Source organism: Salvelinus namaycush, chromosome 6 (assembly GCF_016432855.1).
Source record: "Salvelinus namaycush isolate Seneca chromosome 6, SaNama_1.0, whole genome shotgun sequence".
In the NCBI taxonomy this organism is placed as follows: domain Eukaryota; kingdom Metazoa; phylum Chordata; class Actinopteri; order Salmoniformes; family Salmonidae; genus Salvelinus; species Salvelinus namaycush.
This window is the reverse complement of record NC_052312.1, coordinates 42,677,825-42,689,972: the sequence shown is the minus strand read 5'-3', so window position 1 is coordinate 42,689,972 and position 12,148 is coordinate 42,677,825. Positions and strand designations below refer to the sequence as shown.

Below are 12,148 nucleotides of genomic sequence, written 5' to 3'. Positions count from 1 at the left end.
ATATTGTAACAAGGCACGCCTCAAATATGTTAATGAGCCAGAATCAACAATACTGTGCACCCACTAGTGGTCAAAAGCTTTTTGGCACTCCAAAAATCCAGTACAATACTGTATTCTGTGGGATAGAATTACAGTACACTTAACTTGTTTTTGCGGTAAGTGCTTTCTTTACAATAATGTACTGTTAATCAAAAGTTTATTTGGAATTTACAATAATATACTGTACCTTTTTTTTTTTACAGTAATTTACAGGTAACAGGCTGCCAGTAAGTTACCGTAAAAACAAGTTATGGTTTTTACAGTGTACCATTCAAAATACAGCAATAATTTCCCTGCCTACAAAATGTTCCCACAATGGACCATCATTTACAGTATGCTGCAATTCACATATTTTACTGTTAATAATACTCAAAATGGCTGCATAAATACAGTTTCCATTACAATGTGGATATGGCTGGTGTAACCAACACTCATCTTCTACTGTGACATCTTCTCTCTACTCTTCTCATGTCTCTCTCTTTCCCTCCCTCCCTCCCTCTTCTCTCCCTTTCTCTCTATCAGGTTATGGTGGTCTGGGTCTGTCTATCGAGGGTCCCAGTAAGGTGGATATTAACTGTGAGGATGTGGAGGATGGTACCTGTAAGGTGACCTACTGTCCTACTGAACCAGGAAATTACATCATCAACATCAAGTTCGCCGACCAGCATGTCCCAGGTGAGTTCAGGGGGCCTCAGGTGGCCTCGGGTGTCTTACAACATGCCTTATACAATTCAGCTCCTATCTAAACAGACTTATCTTGCTATGGGTGGTCTTGCATTTTTTTGTCTGATTTGGGTTCCTGACAGGCTGTGATTGGTCTATCCAACAGGAAGTCCTTTCACGGTGAAGGTGTGTGGTGAGGGCAGGGTGAAGGAGAGCATCACTAGGAAGAGACATGCTCCATCCATTGCTACTGTGGGCAGCACCTGTGACCTCAACCTCAAAATACCAGGTGAGAAGCGTTATGGTCTGTGTGTGGTCAAGGATTGGGATTCCAAAAAGCCCACTGGCTCTCCTCCTTTCTATCTACCATCCCTCCTTTTCTCTTGTCTTCCTCTCCTTGCACAGTCACATGCTTTCACATACCTTTATTACACACTGTTGTGACCCCTTGCTTGGTCTTCCTACTGCATAGTTCTATTTTCATCTCTTGCTCTTTCCTCCTTCCTTCCCTCCCTCCTTCCACCCTTCCACCCTCTGTAGGTAATTGGTTTCAGATGGTGTCGGCCCAGGAACAGCATACGCGCACTTTCACGCGCAGCAGTCACACGTACACGCGCACGGAGCGCACAGAGATTAGTAAGACACAGGCGGGGGAGACCAAGCGTGAAGTGCGTGTGGAGGAGAGTACCCAGGTCGGGGGAGACCCCTTCAGGGACGTGTTTGGAGAGTTCCTGGGGAGTCAGAGTCTCACAGGCTTCAGTGGGATACCAGCCACTACCAGACAGCCTCAAGAGGGTGTGTGTGTGACACAAGAGGGTGTGTGAGGCCTGTCTAATGCCGATTAATTGATTCGGAATGTGTGTGTTTTGTGTTGAGTGTCCAATTTGGCTTTTTTGTTTTAATCCAGAATAATAAATACATCTAGAATACAAATATATGTCAAACTACTGCTTGATTAAGTTGAATAAAAAATACAAAAAATTGCATGATGCAATGATGTATGTAAATAGTCCATTTTATAGATCTGGTGTTAACATGTCTGGATAATAAATGATGTGTGTGCCTTTGTGTGTGTTGAGTTGGGGAGTCGCTCCATGTTTCTCCCATTGTCCCAGATTGGAATTTATAGGAGGGCATTTAAAGGAGAGAGCAGAGCTGGAAAATCTGAGCAGTTCATGGCTGTCACCTCTGTGACCCAGCCATCTTACTCTGACATCACACAGAGCCAGAGACTGATCCACACACCGCTGAATCCACATCTCAGTCTGACTAACCTCATACAGTCTCTCTGATTATCCACTCCCCCTACAGACAACCTGAGTGTTTGAAGAGTGAACAGTATTTTGAAGTTTGTCTGAAGTACTTCTCCTCCTTGTGTCCTTCTCTCCTTCTCCTCTCTCTCTTTCTTCCTCCTTCTCCCATATATTTCTCTCTCCCCCTACTCTCTTTCCTTCTTTTTTTTCTTTCCCTCCAACCAATCCAGGTGACCAGGGGACCCAGGAGATGACGGCCCAGGTGACCAGTCCGGGGGGTAAGACGGAGGACGCAGAGATCATCGACGGCAAGGACAGCACCTACAGCGTCCGTTTCATCCCCCAGGAGATGGGGCCCCACACGGTCAACGTCAAGTACCGGGGCCAGCACGTCCCCGGGAGCCCCTTCCAGTTCACCGTGGGGCCCCTGGGAGAGGGAGGGGCACACAAGGTCCGGGCCGGGGGCACGGGGCTGGATAGAGGAGTGGCAGGAATGGCAGGTAGGTTGGCTGAGGGGGGCAGTAGAGCTCTCTTAGAAAGTGATAGGCTTGGTATGAAGCTTCTGAATAGCGGAGCCTTGCCTTTTCAGTCAGTCACTAAATGTAGGGCTATGTTGGGCTTTTGATCAAGATAAGGAAACTATCCATATTTTTTTTATTTTTTTATTTCACCTTTATTTAACCAGGTAGGCTAGTTGAGAACAAGTTCTCATTTACAACTGTGACCTGGCCAAGATAAAGCAAAGCAGTGCGACACAAACAACAACACGGAGTTACACATGGAATAAACAAACATACAGTCAATAACACAATAGAAAAAAAGTCTATATACAGTGTGTGCAAATGAGGTAAGATAAGGGAGGTAAGGCAATAAATAGGCCATAGTGGCGAAATAATTACAATTTAGCAATTAAACACTGGAGTGATAGATGTGCAGAAGATGAATGTGCAAGTAGAGATACTGGGGTGCAAAGGAGAAAAAAAAATAACAGCATGGTGATGCGGTAGTTGGATGGGCTATTTACAGATGGGCTATGTACAGGTGCAGTGATCTGTGAGCTGCTCTGACAGCTGGTGCTTAAAGTTAGTGAGGGAGATATGAGTCTCCAGCTTCAGTGATATTTGCAATTCGTTCCAGTCATTGGCAGCAGAGAGCTGGAAGGAAAGGCGGCCGAAGGAGGAATTGGCTTTGGGGGTGACCAGTGAAATATACCTGCTGGAGCGCGTGCTACGGGTGGGTGCTGCTATGGTGACCAGTGAGCTGAGATAAGGCGTGGCTTTACCTAGCATAGACTTATAGATGACCTGGAGCCAGTGGGTTTGGCGACGAATATGAAGCGAGGGCCAGCTAACGAGAGCATACAGGTCGTAGTGGTGGGTAGTATATGGGGCTTTGGTGACAAAACGGATGGCACTGTGATAGACTGCATCCAATTTGCTGAGTATTGGAGGCTATTTTGTAAATGACATCGCCGAAGTCAAGGATCGGTAGGATAGTCAGTTTTACGAGGGTATGTTTGGCAGCATGAGTGAAGGATACTTTGTTGCGAAATAGGAAGCCGATTCTAGATTTAATTTTGGATTGGAGATGCTTAATGTCAGTCTGGAAGGAGAGTTTACAGTTTAACCAGACACCTAGAATATGTGGACATCTACAAATACCTAAGTCAGAAACGTCCAGAGTAGTGATGCTGGACGGGCGGGCAGGTGCTGGTAGCGATCGGTGGAGAGCATGCATTTAGTTTGACTTGCATTTAAGAGCAGTTGGAGGCCACGGAAGGAAAGTTGTATGGCATTGAAGCTCGTTTGGAGGTTAGTTAACCTCTCTGGGATATTCGGGACGGTAGCGTCCCACCTCGCCAAAAGCCAGTGAAATTGTAGGGCGCCAAATTCAAAACAACAGAAATCCCATAATAACAATTCCTCAAAAATACAAGTATTTTACACCATTTTAAGAATACATTTGTTGTAAATCCAGCCACAGTGTCCGATTTCAAAAAGGCTTTACGACAAAAGCACACCAAACGATTATGTTAGGTCAGCACCTAGTCACAGAAAAACACAGCCATTTTTCCAGCCAAAGAGAGGAGTCACAAAAAGCAGAAATAGAGATAAAATTAATCACTAACCTTTGATGATCTTCATCAGATGACACTCATAGGACTTCATGTTACACAATACATGTATGTTTTGTTCGATAAAGTTCATATTTATATCCAAAAATCTCAGTTTACATTGGCGCGTTATGTTCAGTAGTTCCAACACATCCGGTGATTTTGCAGAGAGCCACATCAATTTACAGAAATACTCAAAATAAACATTGCTAAAAGATACAATTGTTATGAATGGAATTATTGATAAACTTCTCCTTAATGCAAACGCTCTGTCAGATTTTTAAAAAACTTTACGGAAAAAGCACACCATGCAATAATCTGAGTACGGCGCTCAGACACAAAAACAAGCCATACAGATACCCGCCATGTTGTGGATTAACAGAAGTCAGAAATAGCATTATAAATATTCACTTACCTTTGATGATCTTCATCAGAATGCACTCCCAGGAATCCCAGTTCCACAATAAATGTTTGTTTTGTTCGATAATGTCCATCATTTATGTCCAAACACCTCCTTTTTGTTTGCGCGTTTAGTACACAAATCCAAACTCAGGAGGCGCGGGCAAGTCCAGGCGAAAGTTCAGCCGAAAAGTCATATTACAGTTCGTAGAAACATGTCAAACGAAGTATAGAATCAATCTTTAGGATGTTTTTATCATAAATCTTCAATAATGTTTCAACTGGAGAATTCCTTTTTCTGTAGAAATGCAATAGAACGCAGCTAACTCTCACGGGAGTGCGCGAGACTGAGCTCGTGGCACTCTGCCAGACCCCTGACTCAAACAGCTCTCATTCCCCCCTCCTTCACAGTAGAAGCATCAAACAAAGTTCTAAAGACTGTTGACATCTAGTGGAAGACTTCGGAAGTGCAATATGACCCCATAGACACTGTATATTCGATAGGCAATGACAGGCAATGAAAAACTACAAACCTCAGATTTCCCACTTCCTGGTTGGATTTTTTCTCAGGTTTTTGCCTGCCATATGAGTTCTGTTATACTCACAGACATCATTCAAACAGTTTTAGAAACTTCAGAGTGTTTTCCATCCAAATATACTAATATTATGCATATTCTAGCTTTTAGGACTGAGTAGCAGGCAGTTTACTCTGGGCACCTTTTTATCCAAGCTACTCAATACTGCCCCCCAGTCCCAAAGAAGTTAACACAGTGTCCAAAGAAGGGCCAGAAGTATACAGAATGGTATCGTCTGCGTAGAGGTGGATCAGAGAATCACCAGCAGCAAGAGCGACATCAATGATGTGTACAGAGAAAAAAGTCGGCCTGAGAATTGAACCCTGTGGCACCCCCATAGAGACTGCCAGAGGTCCGGACAACAGACCCTCCGATTTGACACACTGAACTCTATCTGAGAAGTAGTTGGTGAACCAGGCGAGGCAGTCATTTGAGAGACCAAGGCTGTTGAGTCTGCCAATATGAATGTGATGATTGACAGAGTCTAAAGCCTTGGCCAGGTCTATGAATACAGCTGCACAGTATTGTCTCTTATCGATGGAGGTTATGATATCGTTTAGGACCTTGAGCGTGGCTGAGGTGGACCCATGACCAGCTCTGAAACCAGATTGCATAGCAGAGAAGGTACGGTGGGATTCGAAATGGTCGGTGATCTGTTTGTTAACTTGGCTTTGGAAGACCTTAGAAAGGCAGGGTAGGATAGATATAGGTCTTGTAGCAGTTTGGGTCTAGAGTGTCTCCCCCTTTGAAGAGGGGGATGACCACGGCAGCTTTCCAATCTTTAGGGATCTCAGATGATACGAAAGAGAGGTTGAACAGGCTAGTAATAGGAGTTGCACAATTTCGGCTGATAAGAGGGTCCATATTGTCTAGCACTGCTGATTTGTAGGGTTCCAGATTTTGCAGCTCTTTCAGAACATCAGCTATCTGGATTTGGGTGAAGGAGAAATGGGGGAGGCTTGGCGGTTGCTGTGGGGGGTGCAGGACTGTTGACCAGGTTAGGGGTGGCCAGGTGGAAAGCATGGCCATCCGTAGAAAAATGCTTATTGAAATTCTCAATTATCATGGATTTATTGGTGGTGACAGTGTATCCCAGCCTCAGTGCAGTGGGCAGCTGGGAGGAGGTGCTCTTATTCTCTATGGACTTTACAGTGCCCCATAACTTTTTGGAGTTTGTGCTGCAGGATGCAAATTTCTGTTTGAAAAAGCTAGCCTTTGCTTTCCTAACTGCCTATGTATATTGGTTCCTAACTTCCATGCTTCTTTCCCTTTTGTATATACTGTATAACTGACTGTCTGTGTTCCTCTGTAGCTGAGTTTAGTATCTGGACCAGAGAGGCTGGTGCAGGAGGTCTGTCCATCGCTGTAGAGGGGCCCAGTAAGGCAGAGATCAGCTTTGAAGACAGGAAGGATGGATCCTGCGGGGTGGCCTATGTGGTGCAGGAACCAGGTCAGACCAACATATTATACACACTAAATTCATCTAACGTACACAACAACATACTGGACATATTCTATACCTAAAATCACAAGGTTGACTATGTGCCTTCTATCTCGCTCTCTCTCTCCAGGTGACTATGAGGTGTCCATTAAGTTTAATGATGAGCACATCCCAGACAGTCCCTTCGTAGTCCCCATCGCCACTCTGTCTGATAACTCACGCCGCCTTACAGTCACCAGCCTACAGGTTAGAACACACACACACACACAGCCTCACACACACATATACACTACCTTTTTGAAAGAAAAACCCATTTTTTGGGTTTGATCAGAGTTGATCAGAAATACAGTGTAGACATTGATAATGTTGTAAATGACTATTGTAGCTGGAAAAGGCTGGTTTTTAATGGAATATCTACATAGGCGTACAGAGGCCTATTATCAGCAACCATCACTCCTGTGTTCCAATGGCACGTTGTTAGCTAATCCAAGTTTATAATTTGAAAGGCTAATTAATCATTAGAAAACCCTTTTGCAATTATGTTAGCGCAGCTGAAAACTGTTGTACTGATTAAAGAAGCAATAAAACTGGCCTTCTTTAGCCTAGATGAATATCTGGAGCATCAGCATTTGTGGGTTTGATTACAGGCTCAAAATGGCCAGAAACAAATACCTTTCTTCTGAAACTCGTCAGTCTATTCTTGTTCTGAGAAATGAAGGCTATTCCATGCGATTAAATGCCAAGAAACTGAAGATCTCGTACAACGCTGTGTACTATTTCCTTCACAGAACAGAACTGGCTCTAACCAGAATAGAAAGAGGAGTGGGAGGCCCTGGTGCACAACTGAGCAAGAGGACAAGTACATTAGAATGTCTCGTTTGAGAAACAGACGCCTTCATTAAATTGTACCCTCAAAACACCAGTCTCAACGTCAACAGTGAAGAGGCGACTCCGGGATGCTGGCCTTCTAGGCCGAGTTCCTCTGTCCAGTGTCTGTGTTCTTTTGCCCAGCTTAATCTTTTATTTTTATTGGCCAGTCTGAGATATGTCTTTTTCTTTGCAACTCTGCCTAGAATGCCAGCATCCCGGAGTCTTCACTGTTGACGTTGAGACTGGTGTTTTGCGGGTACTATTTAATGAAGCTGCCAGTGGAGGACTTGTGAGGTGTCTGTTTCTCAAACTAGACACTCTAATGTACTTGTCCTCTTGCTCAGTTGTGCACTGGGGCCTCCCACTCCTCTTTCTATTCTGGTTAGAGCCAGTTTGCGCTGTTCTGTGAAATGAGTAGTACACAGCGTTGTACAAGATATTCAGTTTCTTGGCAATTTCAGACCTTATTCTGATGTCTGTCATTATTAGCGAGGACTGGAATGGTATTATACGGAGGGCAGAGTTCTCTGCAATATGAATAGACACACCTGTCATAACCTCTTCTTAGATTTAAACCAGAGGTGGAACGTCATCTATATTTGAGTTGTAAATGAATTTAGATTAGCTATGAATAGTTTTATTAGTGGATAGATTTGGCAGGCCACTCTAAAATCTATATGCAGGCCATGTGTGTGTGTGTGTGTGTGTGTGTGTGTGTGTGTGTGTGTGTGTGTGTGTGTGTGTGTGTGTGTGTGTGTGTGTGTGTGTGTGTGTGTGTGTGTGTGTGTGTGTGTGTGTGTGTGTGTGTGTGTGTGTGTGAGTGTGTGTAGTGTGTGTGTTCAAGTTGGGGGGTGGATGTTGGATATTATTATTTTAGCTGCTTCTGCTTTAGAGGAAATGTGTTACCCAACACCCTGTCATCAGTCTGACCACATGGGGCTTATTAGATCATTGACCTTTAACTTTTGCGATTGAAGGAGATGGGGTTGAAGGTGGGCCAGGAGGCGTCGTTCGCAGTGCAGTTGAACGGGGCGAGGGGGTTGATAGATGCTAAGGTTCACACCCCATCCGGAGCTGTAGAGGAGTGTTACGTTACTGAGCTGGACAGCGGTAAGACATAGCACTGAACAAACTGACAATACAACAACTCACAACTATACAGTACAGAAAATATCCAAGATACTGCCTTTTCCACCAGATTGATTCAATTCCTTTGATAAGAAAATACATCAAGTCAAAACCAGCAGTGCATGCAGTAGTAGTATTTTACAGTAGAGGGCTTGTACAACCAAAGCACCAGGTGCTCATCCTACATTATAAAGAAGTTAATCTCAATTACATGTCTTGCTAAATAAATGGTTCAGTAAGTAAATTGTGAATATTGTAACATGTCGGCCATTTTTACCGTCCCCTTCCTGTTCCCCTGCAGACCAGCACGCCATCCGGTTTATCCCGAGGGAGAACGGAGTCCACTCCATCGAAGTGCGTTTCAACGGGAGCCACATTCCCGGAAGTCCCTTCAAGATCCGCGTGGGAGAGATCGGACAGGTCGGGGACCCGGGAATGGTGTCTGCCTTCGGACCTGGGCTGGAAGGAGGAACCACAGGTATGAGGAACATTGTGTCCTACACACACAAACACATACAATAAGGTAGACAAATACAGTATGTGTTTATTAGAATTTTAACACAGTTCAGTAATTTGGTCATTTCAAATACCCAAAGAAGGCCTATAGGCCACTGTAAGGAAAAATACACAAAATGTATAAATTACCTATATTGGCTCACATGTCTCTTCTAACTCACCTCTGATTGGATGTTTTCCCTGTCCATCTCTTTCCCCTCCTATAGGCGCGGCGTCAGATTTTGTAGTGAACACGTGTAATGCGGGGTCAGGTGCTCTGTCAGTGACCATCGATGGGCCGTCCAAGGTCAAGATGGACTGTCAAGATTGTCCCGAGGGTTACAAGGTCACCTACACACCCATGGCCCCCGGAAGCTATCTCATCACCATCAAATACGGAGGACCATCCCACATCGTAGGCAGCCCCTTCAAGGCTAAAGTCACAGGTAAGTCCTCTATAGAGCAACGCTACCCAGACACTAACATTTGAGTGTTGAGTCTAGAATGTGTTGATGGAGAGATGGCAAGTGTGTGTATGTGTGTGTGTGTGTGTGTACTGGTCTACTAAAGACTCCTCAGACCTTGTGGAGGCTTGGTGTAATGAGTTGGAAGAGTCCCTAGCCTCTACACCCTCCTATTATATTAGACATTATGTATTTTTCCAGAGGGCTCCTAAACTGTGTGTGTTTATATTTTATATGAGGAGAGATTATGCAACACGCCAGATGTGATTATAGATCTTACGCAACCCCACTTATGCAACCCCACTTTCTCTCTCCCTCTTCTATCTCTCTCTCTTTTTCTCTCTCTCTCTTTCTCTCTCTCTTCCTCTCACTCTCTCTCTCTAGGTGCTCGTCTCTCTGGTGGTCACAGTCTACATGAAACCTCGTCCGTTCTTGTGGAGACAGTAACCAAGACGTCGTCATCGTCGTCGCCGATGGGCGTGGCCTATGGTCCTAAGTTCTCTTCGGATGCCAGTAAGGTGGTCTCCCGGGGTGCCGGCCTATCAAAGGCCTTTGTAGGGCAGAAGAACACCTTCACAGTGGACTGCAGCAAAGCAGGTGAGAGGCGATGGTCATACACACAGGTGCGCACACACGCAGACACACACGCAGACACACACGCAGACAGACACGTGTAAAAATGCACCCACATACAACGTTTTTGAGCACATACACTCACACAAATACTTAATATTGCCGTATTTCATCCCCTATAGGAACTAACATGTTGATGGTGGGGGTACACGGACCCAAGACCCCGTGTGAAGAGGTCTACGTTAAACACCTGGGCAACAGGATGTACAACGTCACCTACACCGTCAAAGAACAGGGCAACTACATCCTCATCGTCAAATGGGGGGATGAAAATGTCCCCGGCAGCCCCTTCCATGTCACCGTCCCCTAAAATGGACTCATCCATCCCTTGTACAACCCCCTGCTGTATCCCAGAATGGACTAGTCCAACACCCCCACAGACACACTAAAGATGCAAAGACTTTTCCCGTCTGTCCAGGGGGGGAATTAATTTACCCATCATGCATTGTGCCAGATTACTCTGATAACTTATCCAGGTGACATCACAAAGATCTGAGGTGCCAATTCTCCTATGTATGCACCCGCCCCTATTTTCTACGCACCACCCACCAACTAGGCACCCTGTTGCTGTTTACTTTCAATGAGAGAGAATGTACAAAGGGAAGTCAAAAGTAAAATCATGTTTTCTGTCTGTATGGGCCTATGTTAGTATTTTCAGAGCACAAACACAGTATGCAGTCACCACCATGTGCTTTTTAGCTAGTCCTCCAAAGGTGTCCTACACTGCCTGTACTGGCCTGGTGAAAATGGCTGCCTTACATGAGAGAAGATGGCTGTGATGTCACTGTCTGAGTCACAGACAGACAGACAGACAGACAGACAGACAGACAGACAGACAGACAGACAGACAGACAGACAGACAGACAGACAGACAGACAGACAGACAGACAGACAGACAGACAGACAGACAGACAGACAGACAGACAGACAGACAGACAGACAGACAGACAGACAGACAGACAGACAGACAAGAGTTATTTACCTTTATTTATTCAGTCCTTTTATTTTCTTTGACAGAAAATGGTCTTATATTGTTTCAAAGGAGAAGGTTTCAGTCGAGCTTAGAAACTATTCTCCCTCATACTGGGCCTTCCTGTGTCATTTCGGGTGTAACCATGGACACAGAGATGTGGTTGGCCAAGAATTTTGTACTGAGGAAGAGAGCACGGCATAGCAATCGGTTTATCGTGTGAATGTTTAATTAAGAAGTCCACAGAGAGATGTTACAGTGGAACAGTATCATAGAGTGACATTTTATAGTGATTTTATATGTATGAAAATGAACAGAAAAAACTCTTAATTGTTTGATATACTAACCTTCTGTTCGGTACGGATGTGCAGGCATAATAAAACGTTTAACTGCTAACTTTCCATTGAAAACCAAAAATGTGTTGTCTTAATTTAAAGTGTGTGTTTGCGTGGGTGTATTTTTGTTTGCGTTCCAAAAATGATGCCCAAAGCAATTTAGTATATTTAGTTGTAACCATAGGTGGTCCTCTGTAGCTCAGTTGGTAGAGCATGGCACTTGTAACGCCAGAGTAGTGGGTTCAATTCCCAGGACCACCCATACGTGTCATGTAAGCACACATGACTGTAAGTCACATTGGATAAAAGCCCCTGCTAAATGTCATATATTATTATATTAGCGTTTTAGCATTTTGTATATCTGTACAACAGTACCACTTGCTGGTGATAATGGGCTATTACAGATGGTTGGTGAAATCACTCAGTTAAAACAGTGTTTCCCAACCCTGGTTCCTCCAGTACCCCCAACAGTACACAGTTTTGTTGTAGCCCTGGATAAACACACCTCATTCAGCTCATTAAGGGCTTGATGATTAGTTGACAAGTTGAGTCAGGTGTGCTTGTCCAGGGTTACAAGAAGCATGTGTACTGTTGGGGGTACTGGAGGACCAGGGTTGGGAGACACTGAGGTAAAATAAACCATGAAATGCGTTACCTGATTTTCTTATGGACCTTAGGAAAAGTGTAGCATCATACAGAGCTTTTTCCTGTACTTCCTCCCTAAATAATCTGACTACAGGAATGTCCCCTCTCTGTCTGAGGGCAATATT

The 12,148-nt window shown here is 44.5% G+C and overlaps 1 protein-coding gene across 2 annotated transcripts in view; it reads left to right on the top strand.

Moving 5' to 3' along the window:
* Window positions 1-10,937, top strand: part of LOC120050043 (filamin-C-like) — a 94,655-nt gene extending 83,718 nt beyond the window's left edge. For both annotated transcript variants that reach the window (XM_038996654.1, XM_038996653.1), the window contains 11 exons: window positions 562-714; window positions 869-991; window positions 1,243-1,497; window positions 2,186-2,455; window positions 6,355-6,492; window positions 6,614-6,729; window positions 8,331-8,463; window positions 8,783-8,959; window positions 9,204-9,422; window positions 9,825-10,037; window positions 10,196-10,937. In XM_038996654.1, the coding sequence (XP_038852582.1) occupies window positions 562-714; window positions 869-991; window positions 1,243-1,497; window positions 2,186-2,455; window positions 6,355-6,492; window positions 6,614-6,729; window positions 8,331-8,463; window positions 8,783-8,959; window positions 9,204-9,422; window positions 9,825-10,037; window positions 10,196-10,383 (1,985 nt within the window). In that variant the 3' untranslated portion in view covers window positions 10,384-10,937. The remainder of the gene's footprint in view (window positions 1-561; window positions 715-868; window positions 992-1,242; window positions 1,498-2,185; window positions 2,456-6,354; window positions 6,493-6,613; window positions 6,730-8,330; window positions 8,464-8,782; window positions 8,960-9,203; window positions 9,423-9,824; window positions 10,038-10,195) is intronic.
* The last annotated feature ends 1,211 nt before the right edge of the window (window positions 10,938-12,148 follow it).